This window comes from Chiloscyllium punctatum, chromosome 49, assembly GCF_047496795.1.
Source record: "Chiloscyllium punctatum isolate Juve2018m chromosome 49, sChiPun1.3, whole genome shotgun sequence".
In the NCBI taxonomy this organism is placed as follows: Eukaryota; Metazoa; Chordata; class Chondrichthyes; order Orectolobiformes; family Hemiscylliidae; genus Chiloscyllium; species Chiloscyllium punctatum.
The window spans coordinates 60,562,921-60,588,554 of NC_092787.1; the positions used below are offsets into that span (position 1 = coordinate 60,562,921).

The 25,634-nt window shown below is 38.2% G+C and overlaps 1 protein-coding gene across 1 annotated transcript in view; it reads right to left on the bottom strand.

The window, feature by feature from the left end:
* LOC140469240 (multiple epidermal growth factor-like domains protein 9) overlaps window positions 1-22,887 on the bottom strand; it is a 329,117-nt gene extending 306,230 nt beyond the window's left edge. The window contains exon 1 of the mRNA XM_072565576.1: window positions 22,399-22,887. Within this exon, the coding sequence (XP_072421677.1) occupies window positions 22,399-22,666 (268 nt within the window). The 5' untranslated portion in view covers window positions 22,667-22,887. The remainder of the gene's footprint in view (window positions 1-22,398) is intronic.
* Between the last annotated feature and the right edge of the window lie 2,747 nt (window positions 22,888-25,634).

A 25,634-nucleotide genomic window follows, 5' to 3' on the forward strand; every position in this document is an offset into this window, starting at 1 on the left:
CCTAATAATATCTCTGTCCCTAGTCTTCTATTAGTTAGCCAATCCTCTATGAATGCTAATATTCTACCTCCAATACCATGGGTTCTTAGTTACAGAGTCATATGCCGTGGAAACAGGCCCTTTGGCCTACCATGTCTATGCTGACCAATACCAAACTATACTAACTCCATTTACTTGCACTTGGTCCATAAACTATTATGCCCTGGCATTTTAAGTGGTCATCCAGATAGGTCCTTAAATGCTATGAGTATCTGTCTACACTACCCTCACACAGACATTGTTCCATATTTCTAACACCCTCTGGGTGAAAGGATTCTCATATCTCTACTAAACCATTTGCTCCTCACCTTAACTTGTGCTCTCTGGTGTGAGATACATCTGTCACAGAGAACAGATTCTCATCTTCTAACTATACCTTTTGTAATTTTGTATGCCTCAATCAGATTCCCCCCTCTGTCTCTTTTGCTCTGAGGAAAACCAACCCAGCCTATCCAGTCTCTCATGACTGAGAGTTTTTATCTCACAAAACGTCATGGTGAATTTACTCTGCACCATTTCCAGTGCAATCACATCTATCCAATAATATGGCAACAAGAAATACACACAGAATTCCATCTGTGGCCTGATCAATGTCTTATAAAGTTATCACAAAACTTCCTTGCTCTTATATTCAATGCCCAGAAAATGAAGGCAAGCATCCTGTCTCCCTTCATCACAATCCTGTCTAAAGTGCTGAACCTTCAGCACCTCTTTGGACTTGTACACCAAGGTGCCTTTGTTCCTCAGTATTCCCTGGGGACGTACCCATTCATTGTGAAAATCTTTCCTTTATTAGAACTCTCAAAATGCATCACCTTGCACGTATCAGAATTAAATTCTACTTGCCACTGCTCTGCCTAATTTACCAGCTTATCAATATCAGACTATAACCTGAGATCACACACTTCAGTATCAATAACACTAATTTTCTTGGCCAATCAATAAATGCATGACTAAAATGTTTGAATTTTAAGTTCCACGTTCCCATCTTCCCCTAATAACTTTTGACTCCCTTGCCTTAGCAAAGCCTATCCACTTCTGCCTTAAAAGTATTTAATAACTTCACCACCACCACTTTTTGAGGCTCAGGGGTCTAAAGCTGCACAATCCTATGACAGGAAAAAAATCCTCCACTTCTCTGTCCTAAGGCAGATTCTAATTTTAAAAAGTGTCCCCTGGTTCTTGACTCATGCACAAGAGGAAACATTCTTTTCACATTCACCATCAAGACCATTCTGGATCTTAACACTTCAATGAAGTCACCAGCCCCACTCTTCGAACTTTCAGTGAAAACAAGCCCAGCGAATTTGACAATCTGTTTATTCCAGGTACTAATCTTATAGACCTTCTCTGAACTACCTCCAATGCATTAAAATCCTTCCTTAAAAAAGGCTCTTATCTTTTAAGTTGCCTAATGTGTGAAACCTTATGAAATGCCTTCTGAAAATCCAAATAACTTACATTCACTGTTTGCCCTTTTTCTATCCTTTTCATTGCTGCCTCAAAAGAGGGTCTAGTAAATTTGTCAGCAATGATTTCTCCTTCATGAAGCCATACAGACTCTGCTTAACCTTGTTATATACTTCTAAATGTCCTGCTATTACATCCTTCATAATAAACTATTAACATTTTTCCAATGACAGATATTAAGCTTTTTGGCCTATAATTAGCTCACTTTATCTTCTTCCTTTTTATGTAAAGAGTTACATTGGCATTATAATTGTGGAGATAACAATGCATGAATAAGGATTTCAATAGCTGAGGGAAGTTTGAAGTTCAGTGATATTGCAGAGGTGGAAATAGGAATAGTGCTATCGGTGCTGATACATAGTCATAAACTTAGCTTGTAGTCTAGAGGAGGCGGTGGCAATGTCATTGAGCTAGTAATTCAGATTTGAATCCTACTGTGGCTGATGGTCATATTTGAATTCAATAAAAAGCTGGAAGAAAAAGAAAACTCGCCAAATGGTGATCATGTAAGCACCATCAATAGTCGCAAAACCATCTGGTTCACTAATACCCTTTGGGGAAGGAGATCAGCTATCCTTACCTGGACTAGCCTACATGTAAATCCACCCACAGGAATGTGGTTAACACTTAACATTCCTCTAGGTGATTAGAGATGGACAATAAATGCTGGTCTAGCCAGCAACACCTACATCCTGTGAATGAATAAGAAAAAAACATAAAATGAAGGTTGTGATCAGTCTTACTTAAGATAGTTAACAACAAAAGCATAGATTTTGTTGTCGTGACCAAAGACAATGGTTTCAGTCTTCTCAGCCTTTCCATGGAGGAAATTTCAGCTCATCTAAGATCAATGTAAGTCAAGCAGTGTGATAAATCAAATACAGTTAAGAGGTCCAAAGAGATCATTCAGTTATAGCTGAGCATCATCATCAATCGTGTAGAACATCGTTGTACTTTTGGATTATATCATCAAGGGATAGAGTGCAAAGGAGAAACTATACGTGGTGAAGAATTGATCTTTACAAAGCTCTAAAGATCATACATTGTACAAGTTATTGTAGTAAGCTTCTCAGTATGACTAAATGGATGTTCTAGCCAGAAACTTTCCTGGAGGAAATTAAATGGTGAACTGTGGGAAAGATGGCAATAAATTTTGGAAGTGACAACATATTCAAGGACTTCAAAAGAGAAAAACACCGTTAAATATGTGACAGTATTTTGCAAATACGTATGGGTCAAGGATATTTCTTTTTTAGGAGAGTGGTGATGTCAATGGTTTTGAAGGGTCAGGGTGATTAAACCTGAGGGAACTAGAACCATTAACAACATCAGCCAATACAGAAAGGTTGAATGGTCAACAGGATGTTTGGCACATGATTGAGGGTGCTGGACAAGATAATGTCAGTAAAAATACTGCAGAAGATGGGAAGGAACTCAGAGAAAGACATAAGTTCATGGTCAGGGCAGCAGGAAATTTTGGAGAACTTTGCCCGAAGAGGGGAAGAGCAAGTGCAAAAACACCTGAATGGCAGGTCTTAACATTTAGAACAAACAGTGATCCACAAATGTCTTGTGCTTACTATCAAGAGGTGAGAGTGGAGAAAGCATGGAAGGATGGTTTAAGATGATGATTTGTGGTAAGAAAAGACAAGGATTATATTTGTTCTTTGAATCATGTTTGGATATAGTAGTGTGCTGTTTTAGTGATGCAGAGAAGTGTCCAATAATGCTTTAAGTGGTCTAGCTTGATCTAGCAATGCATGGTTGAACTAATTTTCACCAAAGACATTCAAATCTGCATCCCTTAACTTAAGGAAGTGGAAAGCAGAGAAATAGGAAAGCAATGATTGCTAGTTCAGTTGGCAGCACTTTAACCTTTGAGTTAGATGGTTAAATGTTTAAGTCTCCACTCTAAAAATTTGCCCATATAATCTAAATGGGCATGTCAGGTAGTACTGATCATGTTACAGTGTAAGAGTTGATGTCTTTCAGGTGAGACCCAGATTGTCTTCTCAAGTGAATGCGAAAGATCCCATTATATTATTCAAAGTGCAGAGGCTCTTCCCCTAAGGTCCCTGTCAATTTTCATGCCTCAACTATGCTCACTTAAATAGATTATCTGGTCTTCAATGCATTGTTGATTATTGGAGATTGCGGTGTGCAGACTGGCTTTCATATTACAACAACTTCAGTACATGTCAGCAAAGTACTTCATGATCTACAAAGCACTTAAATGTGATAAAGTTGGAGAAGGTGTGATATAAGAAATGAATTATTTCTTACTAATTCATTTCCACATGAGAAAGGTGCTTAGAATTATTATTCAACACAAACTGATGTTTAACATTGAATTTTATGAAAAAAACAGTCAAGCACATGGGTTGCCCAGACTATAACATTCCAAGAGTTGTTACAACCAGGAGAAGAGGTGGAATTGGCTCCCTTCTCAGTCAGTCAGTCAGTCATGAAAAATAGCCTTTTATTTTGCACGAAGTTATCACACTTCAATTAAACTGCAATTAACAAGATCAAAATGAAGGAGACAAAATTCCACGATGTCCTTTCATGAAAGAAAGATGAATTTCATTAACCTAAGTCCATGAAGGGCCCAGATATTAATATCAGATAATAGGAGTTGAATATTGACAGCCCATGTTTACCATTAACAAAGCAGTTTACACAATTTGCAATCAGGTTATCATAGTCAAATGTTCCACTCTTTAACCCCACAAAACAACCTTGGGTTTCAGGCTTTAATTGAGCTGAGTGGCAGCTATGCTGGAGTTTTAAGTGCCGTACTTTATTTATAACAATGTTGTTTTAAGAATTGAAATAATTTATAAAACATTGTCAGAAGGAAAAATAATGGTAAATTGTACTCAGTGAATTTTTTACATTAATTTTAAATGCTTTTAAAATCCTTTCATTTTATTTATAACACTTTTACTGTTACCCTAATGTGTAAAACTAACTCCCATACCAAATATTCATTTTCAACCATTACATTTTAAGTATTGTCATTTGCGAAATTACTTCAATTTTCCCAATACCTTTTGCAATCAATCAAAGGCATATTCAATACATGTTATGATTGAATTGCTGCATTTATTATAAGATTCAGAAGTATTAAATACACAAATCAACACAGGCATGATCTTTTAATATGAGTCTGTAGTCAACAATAGTAAGATCTGCTGTAAGGCTTTATCAAATATGCGAACACTAATTAGCAAAAAAATGAATAAAGTAAGCAACTAAGCCACAGATATTGAATGTAGTCCACCAGGCTCAAAATAATATTGCAAGTCCTATTACTAAACTGACAACCAGATTCAAAGGTCACTTTGGCTCATTTGTCATCTAGTTAAAAGATTCATTTCTTTCCCATTTCTTATTTTTAAAAGAAATAATGCCCATTGTGGTTATTTAAGTTTCTTCATTTTAATAATCTTAACTTTTACTCACTTCAGTGTAAGAAATGCTCCCAGAACATGAGTAGTCCCCCAGTACTGTACAAGGATATATCTTCCATATAAATCAGTAAAATTCATTTCAAAGGGTTTTTTAAGTTAACCTCAGTCATTTAGGTTTTGAAAAACAGCTGATTAATTAAACTCATTTTACCTAAACCACACTTCTACCCATACAGGTGGATTTGAAATTCTCAGTTATCAGTAGATGCTCTGCTGCACAAAAGTCCTGTTTCTCTCAAGCTTACACAATAACTTCTCCTTCTAACTTCTGATGATTTTGTCTTTGGAGCTCTTTCTCTGAATTATATTCTTGTCCTTGTTACTTCTAATACTAACAGGAAGAAATTAAACAGGAGAAAGTGCCTTTCTTATATGCCTTTTCTATTACAATAGTCATGGTGGACTTCAATTTACAGGTGGACTGACATAATCAGATTGATAGCAGGTAATTCCTGATAAGGGCTTATGCCCAAAACATCAGTTTTCCTGCTCCTCGGATGCTGCCTGACCTGCTGTGCTTTTCCAGCATCATATTCTCGACTCTGATCTCCAATATCTGCAGTCCTCACTTTCTTATAATCAGGTTGATAGCGGAACTCAAGAAAAGGAATTTGTGGAATGTCTATGATATGTATTTTTGGAACAGATTGTAGTAGAGTTCATTAGGGAACAGGCAATTCTGGATTTAGTAATGTGTAATGAGGCAGACTTGATTAGGGAGTTCAAGGTGAAGGAATCCCTGGGGAGCGATGACCTCTGCAGAATTCACCCCGCAGTTTGAGAGGGAGAAGATTGAATCAAATGTAACAGTATTACAACTGAGTGAAAGTAACTACACAGACATGAGGGAGGAGCTGGCCAGAGTTGACTGGAAGAGGACAGGGAAGACTATGGAGCAGCAATGATGTGTGTTTCTGGGAATAATTTGGATAGCACAGCAGAAGTTTGTCCCAAGGAAGAAAAAACATACTAAGGGGAGGATGAGGCAACCATAACTGACAAGGGAAGGCAGGGACAGCATAAAAGCAAAAGAAAAAGCATACAATGTGGGAAGGATTAGTGGAAAGCCAGAGATTGAGAAAGCCTTAAAACAGACGTGAGTGTTGTGGCCATCATTAAGGAGAAGGTGCTAGAGAAGCTAAAAGATCTAAAAGAAAGATAAATCATCCAGACCTGGTGGAGCACATCCCAGATTTCTGAAGGAGATGGCTGAGGAGATTGTCGAGGCATTGATGCTGATCTTTCAAGATTTACTAGAGTCAGGGAGAGTCCCAGAGGACTGTAAATGGCTAATGTAACACCACTGTTTAAGTAGGAAGAGAGGCAGAAGACAGGAATCTATAGGCCGGTTAGCTTGACCTCGCTCATTGATAAGACTTTATAGAGTTCATTATTAAGGATAGATTGTGGAGTATTTGGAAGTGCATGGCAAAATAGGGCTGAGTCAGCATGGCTTCATCAAGGGGAGATCAAGCCTGACAAATCTGTTTGAATCCTTTGACAAGGTAATGTGCAATTTAGATAAGGGACAGTCAGTGGAGGCGATCTATTTGGATTTCCAAAAGGTCTTTGACATGGTGCCACACAGGAAGTTGCTAAATAAGATAAGAGCCCATAGTGTTAGAGGCAAGGTACTGGCCTGAATAGAGCATTGGCTGACTGGGATAGAGGAGATCTTTTTTCAGGATGGTAGCCAGTGACTAGTACAATTCCATAGGGGTCAGTGTTGGAACAGTAACTATTCATATTATACATTAAAAGTTTGAACAAAGGAACTGAGGACATTGTTGCTAATTTCACAAATGACACAAAGATAAGTGAAGGTAATGTTATAGAGTCCTAGAGACGTACAGCACGGAAACAGACCCTTCAGTCCAATTCGTCCATGCTGACTAGATATCAAAAATGAATCTAGCTCTATTTGTCAGCATTTGGCCTATATCCCTCAAAACGCTTCCTATTCATATATCCATCCAGATGCCTTTTAAATGTTGTAATTCAACCAGCCTCTACCACTTCTTCTGGTAGTTCATTCCATATACACACCACCCTCTGCATGTAAAAGTTGACCCTGAGGTCCTTTTTAAAACTTTCTCTTCTCACGTAAACTATGCCATCCAGTTTTGGACTCCCGTACCCTGGGGAAAAGACCTTAGTTATTCATCCAATCCATGCCCTTCATGATTTAATAAATTTCTATAAGGTCATTCCTCAGTCTCCGATGCTCCAGGGATAAGAGTCCCAGCCTATTCAGCCTCTCCCTATAGCTCAAACCCTCCAACCCTGGCACCATCCTTGTAAATCTTTTCTGAACCCTTTCAAGTTTAATAACATCCTTCCTGTAGCAGGGAGACCATAACTGCACACAATACTCCGAAAGTGGCCTTAACCGATGTCCTGTACAGCCGCAACATGATCTTCCAACTCCTATACACAATGCCCTGGTCAACAGAGGAAAGCAAACAAAATGTTTTCTTCAATATCCTGTCTACCTACTTTCAAGGAACTATGAATCTGCACTCCAAGGTCTCTTTGTTCACCAACACTCCTCAGGACCTTACCACTAAGTGTATAAGTCCTGCCCTACATTTATCTAAATTAAACCGCACCTGCCACTCCTAAGTTCATTGGCCCATCTGATCAAAGTTCCATTGTACTCTGAGGTAACCTTCTTCGCTGTTGACTACATCTCCAATTTTGGTGTCATTTGCAAACTTACTAACTATACCTCCTATGTTCACATCCAAATCATTTATATAGGTGATAAGAAGCAGTGGACCAGCACCGATCCTTGTAGCACACCACTGGTCATAAGCCTCCAGTCTGAAAAGCAACCCTCCACCACCACCCTCTGTCTCCTACCTTCAAAGCGGTTCTGTATCCAAATGGCTAGTTCTCGTTGTGTTCCATGTGATCTAACCTTGTTAACCAATCTACTGCGTGGAACCATGTCGAACGCGTTACTGAAGTCCATGAAGACAATGTTCACCATCTCGACCTTCATCAATCCTCTTGTTAATTCTTCAAAAAACTCAATCAAGTTAGTGAGGCATGATTTTCTACACACCAAGTCATGTTGATTATCCCTAATCAGTCCTTGCCTTTCCAAATACATGTAAATCCTGTCCCGCAGAATCCCCTCCAACAACTTGCTTACCACCGGTGTCAAGCTCACCAGTCTATGGTTCCCTGGCTTTTCCTTATTACCTTTCTTAAATAATGGCATCACATTAGCCAACCTCCCCACAAAGTTCTAGGAAACATCTGATCGATCCCGGGGATTTAGCCACCTTTATATGTTTTAAGTTAAACGAAATGGGGAGGCTGCAGAAAGACTTGGACAGGCTAGGAGAGTGGGCAAAGTAGTCATTAAAATCTCCAGAGAAATCATTGGAATGAAACTCCTTCCTGAGTGACACCAATTTCTTAGTTATTTTCGTTTCTGACTTTGACTTTTGCATTGCAACTCAAATTCAGATTCATGAGCTTTGTGGTGTTATTTGCTTCTATTTTCACAAAAATAAAAGTTACTATGGACATTAAAATATATGGAATTGGAACAGCCACTTCTAAATAATAAACCCTTATAAGAAGCCCCGCCCTTTGCAAACAGGAGGTATAATTATAAGCAAGCAATCTACTCAGATCAACTAATGGTTGTGAAAATTTGTACATGCAATGAATTTCAAATGTTGTCTTTCTGGATCAAAGAAGCTGACTTATTTGCAAAACCGTTCCCATATAATTAAAAAGGTACTTAAGTCGTTTTTTTTTTAATTCACTCATGGCTAACCTATATAGCCTGGCTAAAGTTGAGAAGATATGGTGAGCCGCCTTCTTCAACTGCTACAGTCCATGTAGTTTAGGTATACCACAATGCCGTTGAGAGGGAATTCCAGGGTCTTGATCCAGCAACACTGAAGGAACAGTGATAGATTTTCAAGTCAGAATGGTGAGTGGCTTGGAAGAGAACTTGTAAGTGATGGTGTTCCCATGTATCTGCTGTCCTTGTTCTTCTAGATGGAAATGGCCATCTAGAAGGTGGTGTCTAAGGATCTTTGGTGAATTCCTGCAGTGCATCTTGTAGATATTATACATTGCTGCTATTGAATGTCAATTGTAGAGGAGTGGATGCTTGTGAATACAGTGCCAATTCAGCAGGCTGCTTCGTCCTGGATGGTGTCAAGCTTCTTGAGTGTTTTTGGAGCTGCACTCTTCCAGGCAAGTGGGGAGTATTCCATCACACTCCAGACTTGTGCCTTTTAGACTTATGAGTGTCAGGAAGTGAGTTACTCACCACAGTATTCCTAGCTTTTGACCTGCTCTGTTAGCTTCTATACTTACATGGAGTCATACAGCATGGAAACAGACCCTTCGGTCCAACCAGTCCATGCCAAACGTAATCCCAAACTAGTCCCACTGGCCTGCTCCTGGTCCATATCCCTCCAACCTTTCCTATTCATGTACTTATCCAAATGTCTTTTAAATGTTGTAATTGTACCCACATCCACCATTTCCTCATTCCACATGTGAGTATAGTTGAGTTTTTGGTCAACTGTAATCCCCAGGATGTTGGCTGGGGGGAGATTCAGTGACTGGGGGAGATTCACCATTGAACATGGTGGTTAGATTGTCTCTTTTTGGAGATGATCATTGTGGTGTGAATATTGCTTGCCACCTATCAGCCCATGTCTGGATACTATCAGGTTTTGTTGCGTTTGAACATGAACTGCTTCAGTTTCTGAGGAGTTGCAAATGATACTGAAAATCCTGCAGTCATCAGTGAACACCCAGACATCTGACCTTATGATGGAGAGAAGGTTATTAACGAAGCAGTGGAAGATGGGTGTGCCTAGGACACTACCTGAGAAACTTCTGCAGAGAGGACCTGGAGCTGAAATAACTCCAACCAGCAGAGAGTTTGCCCCCTAATTCCCATTGATTCCAGTTTGGCTAGGGTTTTTCAATGCCCCACTTGAATGGCCTTGATGTCAAGGACTGTCACTCTCACCTCACCTCTGGAATTTTGTTTGCTCTTTTGTTATTGCTTGAACCAAGGTTTAATAAGGTGGGGAGCTGAGTGGAGCTAACAGGTTTAACTTTCTGTGGCACACTTAGTGGGAAAATAATTCAGCAATGCTTAAAGTTAAGGGGAGATTATAGGATATATATATACCATTATACACAGCAAAAAGTGGAGTCACATGAATTGACCAGCAACACATCTGTTAACCACTTGAAATTACCTGAAACATATTTTTAAAAATGGTGCCTTGTGTTCACAATATTCTTCATTTAATATTCATTCATAGCATGTGGGCATTGATGGGAGAAAGTGAGGACTGCAGATGTTGGAGATCAGAGTTGAGAGTGTGGTGAAGGATTCCTGATGAAGGGCTTATGCCCAAAACGTTGATTCTCCTGGTCCTCAGATGCTGCCTGACCTGCAGTGCTTTTCCAGCACTGCACTCTTGAAATGTAGGCATTGATGGCTGGTCCTGCACTTTTTGCCCATCCTCAATTACCCTTGAGAAGGTGGTGGCGAGTTGTCCAGCAAGGTCCAAGGCACTGAATGAAGAATATGTGGCTGGCAAATTTGAATAAATATAATCTTAAGTATAGATGTTTGTTTAGAAATGGTCCATTGGGTTTTTCTACCTAGGGTGGCACAGTGGCTACCACCGCTGTCTCACAGCATCAGGGACCCGGGTTCGATTCCAGTCTCAGTTGGTTTTCTCCCCTGTCTGCATGAGATTCCTCTGGGCAATTCGGTTTCCTCCCACAATCCAAAGATGTGCCTGTTAGGTGGACTAGTCATGCTAAATTGCCCAGAGTGTCCAGGGATGAGCAAGCTAGGTGGATTAGCCATGGGATTTGCAGGGTTGCCTGGGTGGGATGCTCTTTGGATGCACAGAATGGGCTGAATGGTCTGCTTCCATACTGTAGGGATTCTATCTACAGATGGAAAGCATTCAAGTTAAGTTGCAATATTCATTATTTAAGCATACAGCAGAATAATTTAAAATAAGTTATTTAGAAAATTAATGGGCCCCAACTCTCAGCTGTTTTGAGAAAACAATGATATAATCAATACTTTGTGTCATAATTTACATGTAATTACAAATCTTAATGAATGTAGTTAGATGCAAAGGAACACAAGACATGTTTGTCACTGCAGTCTTAAGAGTTGAGCAAACCTTTTGTATGCAACACGCTAGTGTCCTTCTCAATCCTATAGAATTATGTAATACAAGACTATTCACATGTGAGAACTTCATCTGGTAATAACACCTGCAGCAAGCATTCACAGTGAACTCAGGCATACATTTTGACCTGCTCTTAGTCTGTGTGAGAAAGTTCATAAACATTTTGGCCCATTTATAGATGAAGCACTAAGCTAAATGTGGGTTACTTTTTTCACCATTAACCACAAAATTGACATTTATCTGATGCCAACTAGCTGGTGGCTTGGCAACCATGAAAAGAAGCAGTGCTTGCTGTAACGCTTTATTTTTTCTTCCCCAGCAGCAACGTCAATACTAAATAGAAAATTTAAATTACACAATTATAAAATGGATAGCATTTGACAGATTGCGAAGTTGATTGAATTATTTATCAGCTTGTCGAGCTCCTCTCCAGGCACAATGCTTTATTCCTGATGAGTCTCTCCACTGGAACATGCAAGCAGCCATAAGTAATTGCTGCAGAGAGCCCCTGTGGATTATATTAACCAGCACTCATCAACCTCGTGCTTAGTTATTGAAACACTTCAATATATGTATGTACTGCCTGTGAATAAGCAGAGTTCCTGCCAGTTAAGCTGTTTGGTGGCTCACAAAATCCATTGATTCCATCATCATACTCATATGCTCTTCTTGCAAAATAGAAGCTCTGCTCAAACCAAATGAAGTCAACATTTTATTGAGTTTCCTTTAGGAGGTTTAGTGGGCTGTAAGGTCTGTGTTAAATCCCTGAATATTTTCTGGTTAAGGGGATTTCATATTTAAGCTTTCAGAAAAACTGTGGCTCTGTTTAGTACCCGATTTTACCTTTTTTCCTTTCTCTGTCTTTCTGTCACAAAGTAATCCACAATCACTTATTGATCCAACTGGATCGCTTATTTATAATTGCAGCGTATTTTTGGAAGGGTAGGGCATCACACACAGGCTATTTTATTAGGGAAGGCTTTCCAGCATCATATTGTGGTAACAGAAATACAATTCTGATTTTGAACAGAAACTGCAAACTCCTTACTGCTATGGATAAGAACATAAACTCAGACTGAATTAACTGGAAAATAGGGAGTCACTTGTGCTGCCATCTGCACCAGCTACAAATAACAAGATTCAGTCTTGAAACAAGTGCAAAGGGAAAACTTAAGAAGTGACAGGAAATGGTAATAAAATATTGAAGCAAAAATTCTTGAAGCGTTCAGGTCAGCTAGGAACAAAATAATTCTCCTTGGAATTGTCATTGTAAATAGTTGTCAAAATTGCAGAGAGATTTGAGGTGAGCAATTTCACTACATTGAACTTGAGTTAGACCAGAAGATGGGAAAATAGTCATACTGTAAGTCATAAGAAACTGGTCAGGTAATACATTAATATGACCCAAGAAATGATGAACGAATTGCCTTAATCAACCCTGCCTGCATTATTTCAAAAATGCAACATGTTCAAATGGAATGAAATACATCTTTTCTGAAAAGCAATCTGTACCTTTCACAACAGTGCATCGGTGGGAATAAGTGCAAGGAAGAGTTCACCCTTCTCCAGGGCATCAATACAGGCAGACCTGAGAAGATTACCCATCTGGTCATCAGCAAAAGAGAGAGATCAAAATGTTTTCAAAACTTCATCTGTCAGTATAATTTGTCATTTAAATCATCAATAGTGAATGATTTCTACAATGTTTAGAGTAGTCCAATCAATCTCTGAATAATGCTGACTAAAATTGTATAACTTATTATGATAGGTGCCCTATGCATACTGAAGCTACTGACTTAACAAATGAGGAATTTCTCTTTCTTCCAAATATATCATTTATAGATTTTAGCCAGTGGGCTGGTGTCATCATGCTTTTGAATTGTTATCTATTTTAACTAGAGAAGTTTCTTTCTAGGGTGGTCAACTCTCTAAGATTGTCTAATCTCCAGGATACTGCTGCAAGCAACACAGGAGAAGATCATATTGGCTTTTTTTTTGTTAAGCAAGAATATCAGAAAGGTAAAATGACTGCATGTCTGGGCAGCAAAGCTCAAACACACAGGGATGGGGGCAGATCTGCCAGCAAAAATCCCCACATCACCCAGGAAAATCCACTCAAGCAAGGGGACAAACAGAATCATAGAATTCCCATAGTGTGAAAACAGGCCATTTGGCCCAACAAGTCCACACTGACCCTCCAAAGAGAAACTCACCCAGAACCATTCCCCCAACCTATTACTCTACATTTACCCTGACTAATGCACCTAGCCTACACATCCTATTCATAAATAGAATGGACTGAAATGGTGAGGAGCTGCTGGTTTGCTCCCATGCTTGCTCATTAGTGAAATTATCAGCAACAAACATGAAAAAGAAGCAATCTGTGTACTCTGGAAGAACGGTCTTTTAGGAAAGTAAGTGCCAGCACTGAGGAAGTTGCTTGGGATCACTTTTAGCTAAGGCTAAGATTCAAGCCACCTTTCACCGAGGCCAGGATCGAGGACCACCTTTTGCAGAAGCTGAGGCCAGCAGCCATTTGCTGGATCTGGGAGTTCGGTTTGCTGGGTTCAATGCATTCTAGTGAGGGAGGTTATGGCTGGAAGAGGGTTGTGGAAAAAGAAGGAGATTGCAAGATGGGTGTGAGGGGCTGGTGGTTAAGGGGATGCATGGGGAATCAGGAGGCTGCGATAGAGGGAGAACAATTTTAAGCTTGTCAAATTGGAATAGTCAGCTAACTAGGATCCAAGAAAAGTTCAAATGACTGAGGTATGTAATTCCTGTACATCTCTATGACTCTATGAATTCAGAATCTCCAGTTTAAGACTACTTAGGTCCGAGAGCTAATGCATTTGTAAAGGATGCCATAGATCCCAGTGTAATAAATGCTAATTGTTAAATTCACATCTGAGATTGAGATTAAAGATGCAGTAAAAGTTAGTAACTGCCTAGTTAATATGTTCCAGCGGTGTGCTTACGCAATGGATATGCATTAGTTGTGACCTCATCAGTCTGTGCAAGGTGTGTTTATGATGATGACTTTTTGTATGTAGATGTGTGTATCAGTAATTTTAAATTTTATTAATAACTTGCGCATGTTGTCTTGTGCCAATTTAGATATTATTGTATCTAAGACATTTTTGCTTTCCTTGTGTATTGTGGCTTTAAGTTTAATGGAGAGATGGTTATTATCGAGGATGTCGATAAATTCTAATTCTATTCCTGTCTGCATCCAAATATTCCATATGTTAACTCAATTACATTGTTACTATGTCATTACATCATCAAATAAATGAACTGGTGTCAATGAGAAAGTAGGCCCAGCAAAAGTTAAAAACTCAAAGCATTAGGAGAATATAGTATTTTTGGAAGAGACCTATGTGTACTTAAGGGAAAATGTCATTTTTGAGTACATGTATTTACAGACTTTATAAAGTTCTGGTCAATTGTGAAATATCAGTTTGAAATGAAGGTTCAAAAAATAACATGGTGATCATTAATGATTACACTACTATTCACCCAGATCTTTCACCATGAAAGCAGGATCAGCCACAGAAAGTTCCAGGAGATATATGCGAAATCTGTTTTGCATGATAAACCTTGAGCAACATGAAAAATGGCCTATCCACTTCATTTAGCTTTCTATCCTCCCTTCAAATATCTAATCACAATTGGAAAACTTATCCTGTGCAAAAAGGTCATGTCTAAAAGGAAGTTAAGATGAGATTTAGAGACGAGCTTTATAATTAAATCCCTTCTAGCTTGTTATTTACTTTAAGAAATATTGTTTCCCTGGCCTAATCACTGACAGATTTACTGACAATTCTAGTGCAAGCAAGCAACGTATCAATCTGTAATCAGTACATTTGTATACATTGAAAATCAATCTTGTACCTTAAATGAATGAATAATGAAAAGTACAGAAGCATTTTATTGGCTTCTATAGCAAGTGTCATTATGGGTAGGCTAAGAACATCTTGTTGGCACATTCAGCCATTTTCAGCAATATATTTCACAGACATAATGGTTAATTAACCCTGAAATTAGGTGGTGAAGAAAATAGAATCAAGAGTTTGCTGCCTCCATTATAGGAACTGTTACAAAAATATTGGAGGAAAATAGTAACTTCTATAAGTTTAGTGGCTAAAGGTTAGACCTTGTGAAATCCAAATTTAGGAGCTTTCTTGATGACTACATTGGATAAAGCAACGAGTATCCAAACTACATACACAAACTATCGGAAACCTCTTACTTTTTAAAAATTTAATTATTTTTATTTTAAAAATATATTTTATTCATACGTGTGGATATTGGGTAAAGACTGGATTGGCTTGGCTAGATTACTCCTTGTAATATGTGACAGCATTGCTGAAAATTCAGATTTAGCATGAGAAACGGCTACTTGATTGAGGCAGGAGAAGGCAAACAATGCTGATGGGAGGAGTAGTAGAGAGAGAGATGAGTGGTTAAAAAAAAAAGGAGTATTCTTTGACGTCTGAAAGGAACAAAACAAATCGAAATTACTTTAATATAATCTTTCACTTTAAGGATAGGGGAGTGGCTAATAAATTGTACATTCAATATGCTATTGTGCTGCAGCTGGTGAGCTGCTGAAACATAAAGACTATTTGGACCATTTACACCCACTACACAACCTTCTTAGTAGGGCTACACATTCTTTTATATGAAATGAGACTGTATGAAATGAAGGAAACTGGAATATTTGAGTAAAATGCTGGCATTGTGTGTCTTCCAGAAGCTAAAGTACTGATATTGTGCTTGCACTCCCTCAGGCATTCCCACACATTTCTACTCAAACACTGTATTTGTGTGAATCTAGTGTTTGCAAAAGTTCCTCACCAAAGAACATTTCCCATAAAATATTCAGGCAAACCAAGAAACACCTCAACAACTTGTTTGGAAGTCAATATTTTCTCATTTTAGAATTCCATAAGTCAATGCAGGATCTAGTTTCTGAAAACAACAGCTAAATTGCAAAATGGTTCTTTTATTAAACTGACAGAATCTTATTTCTCCATGCAATACTGTTTGAATTGATCTTTTAATTAATTTAATATTTAAAAAATTAATAGTAATAATTGTATTACAGTAATCTTATTCCTATGCTGTATTTTCCATGTTCTGTATATTCTTACTTAACTAAAGAAAATCTGTATCGTGATGATTAGCACAAGGATCACAAGCAAAATACAATACTTCAAAAAACAAAAGAAATCCAAAAGTCATGGAAATGCTGCAAGACATCTATATAAAACCAAATATTCTTAAATATCAGTTCTTAACTGATACAAAGCCCATAATGCTTAGCTTTGGGACCCAATGTATTTGTTTTCAATTTTTAAGTTTATGCAAATAGTTGAATGGATTGTGCGTAAAAGAAGTACATTTGGAGAAGCTAATAGAACGTTTCATCTGTTTAGCTAAGGAGAAGGTCCAATGTATTATTAGTGGAAATAATGAATTTATTTAAAAAACACTGAAAATAATGTTATAAAAGCAAAGTGATGAAGAATGCAAGATTCCAAAGATGAGCTGGATTTTTTTGTAGCCTTGCACTTCACAACTGATGAATTAGGTAAAAACAATGACTGCAGATGCTGGAAACCAGATTCTGGATTAGTGGTGATGGAAGAGCACAGCAGTTCAGGCAACATCCGAGGAGCAGTAAAATCGATGTTTTGGGCAAAAGCCCTTCATCAGGAATAAAGGCAGAGAGCCTGAAGGATGGAGAGATCAGCTAGAGGAGGGTGGGGGTGGGGAGAAAGTAGCATAGAGTACAATAGGTGAGTGGGGGAGGGGGTGAAGGTGATAGGTCAAGGAGCAGGGTGGAGTGGATAGGTGGGAAAGAAGATAAACAGGTAGGACAAGTCATGGGGACAGTGCTGAGCTGGAAGTTTGGAACTAGGGTGAGGTGGAGGAAAATTGTGTAGTTAAAGCTGATCTTTTCAAACACCCATCAGTGGATTTTCCCCCTTTTCAAAGATTAATAAAGTCCAAAGAGAAAAGGATTCTTTTCATCATAGTGTTAACTGTCTTTTAAGCCAAAAATATTTTTTCAGTCTGATATATCTGCTACTTCTTCAATGTACCACGTGGAACCAAACAAGCTGCTCCTAAGACTGCAGCTGAATTATTCTGCAATGCCCATGTTAAGGTGGGGTCAACAGGTAATGCTGCTACCAACTTTTCCGTCTCCTTTCACTGTGGGAAAATCACCTGGTCCCTGCTTGGGTCTTCTTTACTGTGCCACAGCAGACATTGAACCTGCAATATTGACAAGGATTCGAGCCCATGTCAAGTTGTCAATTGTCCTTCTCCACAACACTTTCTTCTTGTGCATTTTGTCAAAACATTCTGTATTTGTGGACTTTTAATAGTTGGGCTAACATACCATTCTTATCATCTTACTTAAAGTAAAAAATAGTTAAATCAAATCAATATAACAGTATTATTCTCTATTTAATTGTAAAGTATATCGATATTTGTATGTGAACTCTGAGCCAATAACCACACCTCACATTCATTTTAGGAGGAATAAATGGGACAGATTCCAGACATAGATCATTGCTCTGACACAATCAAATTTCTTATTTAGTTGGACTTTGGTAACTTCTGATCATGGAGCTGTTTGCATCTTCCACACAGTACATTGCCTGTCATGGGAAACGTGATGCACAACCAATAGCATCCTACACCAGAAGTGAAAATGAATCATCACTTTATTTATGTGTATAAATGCTGACAGGTTGCTCCAGTGATATTTGGAAAAGATCTAAAAGGTTGCCAATGAAGCAATCCCCTCCGATGGTTAGCTGACTGGAAATACAGTGACAGAGAAAATACTTTTGACAGTAGAGAATCTTAGTCTATGTAATGATGTGTTCTAACTAATGAGAAAAATAATAGATGAAAATTGTACACATGAGCTGTTTTTGTTCTAAATAAGCAAACTGAAAAAATATTATTTTGGTTTGTGTTGAAAATTCTTGTCAGTTTATCATCTTGTATATGCTTTTTGTAAATCTAAATCTCAAGTAGTCATGTACGGTTATGAAAGAATTGTTCACATCACTTTTCCAAATATCTGTGCTTAATGTGAAAGTAATTGAGACTGATGTCTTTCAGATTTCAAAAGGTCCTTACCTATTTCACCTGCTCCTACAAAAACATGCTGACATTTTCAAACAACATTTTAAAAATTAAATGCTGTAATGTGTCTCTTGTCTTAAACAGCCCCTTTAGTCTACAAGAGTGGTTCCTATGGCTACCATCTATGGCTGTCAACAAATACTGTCCCCTTCTTCTAATTTTCACATTAATCTTACTTGATAACAAAGCCATGATATTAAACTGGTTGTGCTGCAGAAAGCTTCGGCCTCTTGTACAGTAACTTAATCACAAGGCTATCTATTGACCTAAAAATGGAATATACTTTTTAAAAAGGCAGAAGGCATGTATGTGAAGTGCATCTCCAAAACCACTCAGGAATTTCAATACTATTCAGACCAAAACAGTCCACTTGATTGGCAACCAATCTATCACCTTCAAATTCACCCCCTCCACCGCTGAGGTACAATGCCAGCAATACGTACCATCTACAAGGTGTACTGCAGGAACTTACCAAGGTTCCTTCAACACTACCTTCCAAACCTACAACAAAGAGGACAAGAGGACAAGACCAGCAAACGCATGAGAACATCACTACCTGCAAGTATCCCTTCAAGTTATGCATTATTCTGACTTGGAACTATATTACTACTCCTTCGTTGTCACTGGATCAAAATTCTGGCACTCCCTTCCTAACAGCACTGTAGCTATATCTACTTCCATATGCTGCAGCAGTTCAAGATGACAGGTCACAACTATATTCTTGAAGGCAACTGGAGTTGGACAATGAATGCTGGCATATCCAGCCAGTGAAACATTTTAAAAAAGCATAATCTTACAGGACAGAGCAAGTTTTCCTCATGTCAATCATAAGCATAATTTATTTAGGAACTAACAATAGCACAATGATAGACAGTTGAAGTAGGTTCATAAGTGGAGGAATAGTGTGAGCCATTTAGCTTGTGTTATACCTCACTTGGCAGCTCTTGGGCACAAAGGGTAAATTATATTTTATTGTCCAGCACTCCGAACTCCCTGTTGGGTGATATTTTTTCTCTCTCTCTCCCTTCACAACAAGCTTTAAAAACAAATATTCACTGTCGTATAAGCTAATTATAAAGATAGGATGTTAAAGTTTCACATTACTTTCAAAAGACAAAATCATTCTTGTCATAAGCCAATTTTCACCATATCACACAAAATTTCATTAACTTTCTGAATCTAATATCAAAGGACAAAATGAAAATACTAAACAAGCGATAAATACACTTTGTGCGTTGAGGAATATTTGTGATGTTGTAGCAAATGGATTATTACATCGATGGTAAGAACAGTCGGAATTATTTCCAAGATAATTTCAATAATGTATTGATAAACATTTCTTAATTAATATTCCAAAACCTGTGGTGAAGTCCATAATGGGTTGTGTAATCATAATGATCATTTACAAATTTAACCATACATTTACATGTTAAAGTAAATTTGAAACTATTGCATGACCACTAAGGTAATCTTATATTGAAGTATGGAATTTTACACCTTTACGAAACAGAATGGTTTTCTTGGGAACAATGCAAGGTCATTGTATTATATCTGAAGAAGAAAGGCAGCACAAAAGCACGAGCAATTCTGAATTTGTCATATCCGTTTTAAGAGTAAATGGCACAATTTCAATTCAAAATCATTTACTAATTCATGTTCAAGCCATTTCAGACTATAGGAAAGAGTATGATTGTCACAGTATTTATTAAACAGTCAATTGGATTTGCCAAGCCAACAGTGTAAAGTATATTATGAATGCAAAATACTTAGATGCAACCAGTAATTTGTACAGATATTGTTTTTGGTTGATGTAATTTTTTTCCTACGGTTTTCACTCAACCATTTTTGCATACAATGCATCATAACTTCTGCCATGAGCTACAGCAACTAGTCAGCATCTTTGCACATAATTTTGTTTTTAAAGGTGCACTGGTTTGATCAATTTTGGGTGAATCATGCCAAAAAAAATAGCACCACCTGATGGGATTTTTCGCCCAGTGGTATACAATCTTGTAACATGGGAGTTAAAAATCAAAGTTCATATAAAACTCAGAAATAAAATTAAAGATGGGAAGCAAATGTAACAGGGAAATGAAGATAAAATGTACATACCTAAAGATTGAATTAGTATTTTAAATTTACTACGCAATGTAATTTATTATTTAGAAAATATAGTGAAAAATGTCCATGAACAAATGTTTCTCATCTATTTAAGATACTATTATTTGGCGGCTTCAATAATTACAGTAGAAATGAAATGACTTACATGACAGGGTAAAGGTAATTTAAAAGCTTTTGGTGTGTGCCACCATGGGACAGGAGTTACTGCACAGCGATATAAGCTTTTCTTTCTGTTTTCTTTTTTGGCAGAAGAGGCTAATTCTCTGTTGGGAACATTGCCAATTCTCCTGTACATCATGTTTTCACCCTTGCAGCCATTCTTCCACCCTAAATGTATGCAGGAACCCCTGGGAGAGTTAACTGTAGGATATCATAGTCGTGCCTAATCCTGCTTTTTACCAAAGTTAATGTGTACACTTTTCAGCTGAAGTCCTATTAGTGAAGATGTAAAAGCAACTTTCGATCTGAGTGTGGCCCAACTAGAAAGAAGCTAACCAAATATAGATTCTGGGATTTTCTGATCTGGACTGATCATTGCTGCAGTGATACTGTATTTTTCTATAAGGTTGTTGGGAAGTTCATTAGTTTGCTTTTCATATGCAATAAAGGTATGCATTTAAAATTAGTTATTATCCATGATAGAAGAAAGTTGCAGTTCAAACACATTAATAGGTCAAGGCCAGCTGGTATTACAAGGTTTCTGCAGTAATATAAAATCCTCAAGATATTTGACAAACTTCACGAGTAACCTTTTAGAGCTTAAAAATGTGTTGCTGGAAAAGCGCAGCAGGTCAAGCAGCATCAAAAGAGCAGGAGAATCGACGTTTCGGGCATAAGCTCTTCTTCAGGCTTTGCAGTCCTCACTTTCTCCGAGTAATCTTTTAGCCCTGTTTCATCACAATGGAAACGCAGAGAACACGTTGCTGAGCTCAAGATGCTTGAGATAACTTTCTCAACAGACCTCAAACAGCTTTTATGTTCGTGAGTTGCAGCAAGGCCTGACGTCATGATAGTGTCAAAGAGACACATGAACTTGACTTCAACAAGGAAGTGCCAATGCCATATGAACTTTAACTACAGTTTTACTATGAGCCAGGGCACATACTTTACACATTATTTGACATTATTTGTGTTTACCTACTAAACATTTGAGTTGAATGATAATTGTATATTGTTCACATTGCACCTCCTCCATCAACAATACCAAAAATGGTGCACAAATGTTCTGCCTCCACAGGCAGAAACTAACGTCTTTGTAAAGTACAAGTATTTTATTCATTGTATATATAGATATGAGTCAATCCCATATGTCAATTTGCTACATTGATTTTCTTTTAAAAAGTCATATTTAATGCATCTTAATTTTGAGGCGCATGGTGCAAATGGCCACCCCCTGATCACCTCAACTGAAGGTGATTGTGTGGAAGAAGGAGTGATGACAGGAAGAAGGCAAACAAGTGTGTTGGCGAAAGGGACACAGAGATAAAATGTAATGAAAAATCGATTCTATAAAGGGCAAGATACAGTGCTAGCTTAAGCCTTATTCTCGCCAATTCCCATTGTTTTGAACACATTTGGGAATCTACATGTGTAGTATTAACGGCAATAGACTACAGTAACATTCAATGCTATGGATACTGTCAGCACCATCGAATAAACACAGCTGAATGTGAGCAAACGGCATTGATCATCCTGTGTATATTAAATCTATTTACATGCCGCTCGTTACAAGTAAGCTGCATGTTATTAATTCAAACCTGTGTGCCGCCTATACTGGCTGGTGTACATCAAAACATTACCCCGGTCTTGGCCACGCCGCCTGGTAACCGTCTTAATAATGCATCCATAATACAGTCAGGTTACCAGCACTACAATGAAACCGAGTGGGGTGGGGTGTTTTATTTTCACAATAATGTACTCACCTTGTGCTTCCTCCCATTTCCAGTCGGTGGTAGGTGTAATGGTAGTGGCTTGTGTTACAATAGTAGAAGGTACTGTTGATGTTTTAAAAGATCTTTCCGTAGCAGTGGCGATCTCCTCCTGAAAGCTGGTAGTATTGAGGAAGTCTAGTGGGGTTGTGATATTGTATCTCTCTGTAGTATTCCATTCAACTCTGCCGGCTGCTTCTTTCAGTCCCGGCAATGCCAAGCACATCATTATCAACGCCAATTTCCCCACCATCGACAACATTGCAGTTTCGATCTCAGATTTCAATTCCTGGAATCAATGGTTTATTCCCCTTCAGACAAAAAAACAAGTTGTCTGATCACAATTGTCGTGTGTCAGAAACAGCGTGTCTCCGTTGCAACCGCATCTCGCAGTGAAGCTGAGAGTGAATCCCCCTGCTCCCGGGATTGAGTGTCAATCGCCCTCAGAGAAGGCAGCCGGCGGAGGTGCTGTCCCATCCCCTTTTCGTCCCCGCCTCTTCACTTGATTGACGCTGCTGTTCCTCCAACCAAGCCAGCGAATCCTCCACTCACGTCCAATTGGGGTTATAAATAGTCGACCAATCCCGTGTCGGCATGGAGGTGGGTTTTCCTCCAGAAGCAAGTTGAGTTGGAGATGCGGGACGTCACTTTTCAGGTGTCACACCCCAGAAGGGGAAGTTCCACCAAGTTTCACAACAAATGATAAAGTAAATACGGTGAAAGACCATCACCATTTACCCTTAAGATTTGAATCAAGGAAGGCGATGGCGAAATGTATTACCTAGACTTTCCAGCAAGCTGCAGTGTGGCAGCTTTGAAACAAATCTGTGTTGAAAGATATTTGTGAATTTCGCCTCGAATCTATAAAAATCTATTTTCATATTGTCCTGTCACATCTGCCTTCAAGTTTTTTTTAAAAGTGTCCAATTTGCAAATGAATGAAAAACAGACTGAGAAGATTTGTATTGTATTAACTATATATATATAAAAAAACTAAACAGTAATCGGGAAAGCGCAGCATCTTTGGGGAGGACTGATAAAATCTGGTCTCAGGTTTTCAACAGCTACCGTTCTTTGCTTCTTTAAAAAAGTAGTATATCAAATAGAAGAATATGTGAATGAAAGGCAATACTTGTACAAGTCCAAAAAACACCCTGAATCACTTCAGACAGCACAGGAGGTTATTCGGGCGTTGATCCTGTGCTCGAGTTCCTTCTCTTTCCCAAATGGTTAAACAGAAGGACGCCGAGATTAGCGTGGTGCTGGAAAAGCACAGCGGGTCAGGCAGCATCCGAGGAGCACGAAAATCGACGTTTCGGGCAAAAGCCCTTCATCGGGACTGTAACAGAACCTTGTTCTTAAAATGAACATTCTCCCATCTTCTTCCCCAAAACCCTACATATTCTTCCTTTCTGGATAACTGCCTAATTCCATTTTAAATGTTTCAATTGAACGTGCTTTCAGACTCACTCTCGGGTAATGCATTTCTGGTTTTAACCACTCTGTGAAAAACACATTTTTCTCATTTCATTTTTGCTGCATGTTCCAATTAATTAAAAACCTGTGCCCTCTCATTCTTGATTTTTTTTTCATGAACGGGTGCAATTTCTCTGTATCTACTCTGAGTAGACACCTCATGATTTTGAACACCTCAACGATTGATCCCAGCCTTTATTCTTCAAGGAGAACAGTTCCAATTTCTCCAATCCACACATGTAACTGAAGTTCTTCATTCCTGGAACCAATCTCTAGAATTGTTTCCTCTTCAAATATTTATCCAAATTCTTTTGAAGTTTATCACTGGATCTAATTACACCACCTTTTCAAGCAGTGCATTGCAAATCATTGCAACCACTACGTAAAATTAATTCCTGCTCTGACTCTACTTCTTTTGCCAATTGTTTTAAATCTGTGTTCTTTGGTTATTGACCCTTATGTCACTGGAAATACTTTCTCTTTATCTACTCTATCAAAATACTTATTTTTCACACTTTTACATAATCTCCCAGCAATATTCTCTGTTCTGTGGAGAACATTCTTAACTTATGTTTCTCTGTGTAACTGAGATCCTGTATCCTCTTTAAGGCCTTGATATGGTTTCTTGGGGTGGTGTGAGTGCCTAGAAGTGGTCACAGCAAAGCCGGGACCTAATCAATGATTTATAACAGTGTTGCATAATGTCATTACTCTTGTACTCTTTGTCTCCTTTTATGATGTGAAGGCTTTCATGTGCTTTTTCAACTTGGTCTGTAAACTTCAAAGACCTCTGTATGGAACTCCCTGGTTTTCTCAGTTCCTGTCATACCCCATAAAATTGCACTATTTCGTATATCTTGCTTTAACCCAATCACTAATATCTATCAGTGCACACATACCTGCATTCAATTTAATTTCCCATTGTCAACATATTTCACCAACTTCTTCTCAAGTATACTACTATTCTTCTGCTTACTACATTACCAAAGTTCATGTAATCCTTAAACTGAGATTTAGAATATGTGTTTCTTTGTACGGGAAAATGTAGCTTGTTTTCCTTCTTTTAATACAAGCATGAAATGCCAAAGTAAAACTTTATGACTTCATGGTTGAGCATCCTGGATATTGATTTGGGAGGGGAAAAAAACAGATAAGTAGTCTATTTGCTTGAATATAAGTCAAGGAAGAACAGCTGGAAGTTGGAACTTTGGAAGAATGAACAAAATGTTAAGAAAGGAATGATTCTTTCAGTGTAAATGGGAAGGAAATGTTTCATGATGGAATGATAGTGCTTAAAAATACACTGAGTAAACAGTAAAGCAACAAGCCATTTAGCCCAACTGCTCCATGCTACTGCTTATATTCTAACTGGCAGAAAATGACATGATGAATGCAAAAGCTCAGAAGAGGATGAAGGCAATGTGGACCCGATTGTTCATCTAAGAGATGGTGAATGAATGAGACTGAGACTTGAGAACTGGGATATGTGCAGAGAATTTGTTGACCCTGCAGTTTCAAAATGTTAATTGAAGAGATAAAAGGATATGCTGAATCTTACCAGAAATCAGTTGTGTTATTTTTGTCAAATTTCATGGAGGGTTTCTCTCTGTGAGGCCTAGCAGATTTTCTCATGCTATAGTCCCAAACCCATCCAATTAACCATGTGCCTATTTATCCAATAGCCCAATTCTCCTGCTCTTAGTAGGCAGAGGTACTTAACACTGCTGGGAATTACTGGAAAATATGGCAACATG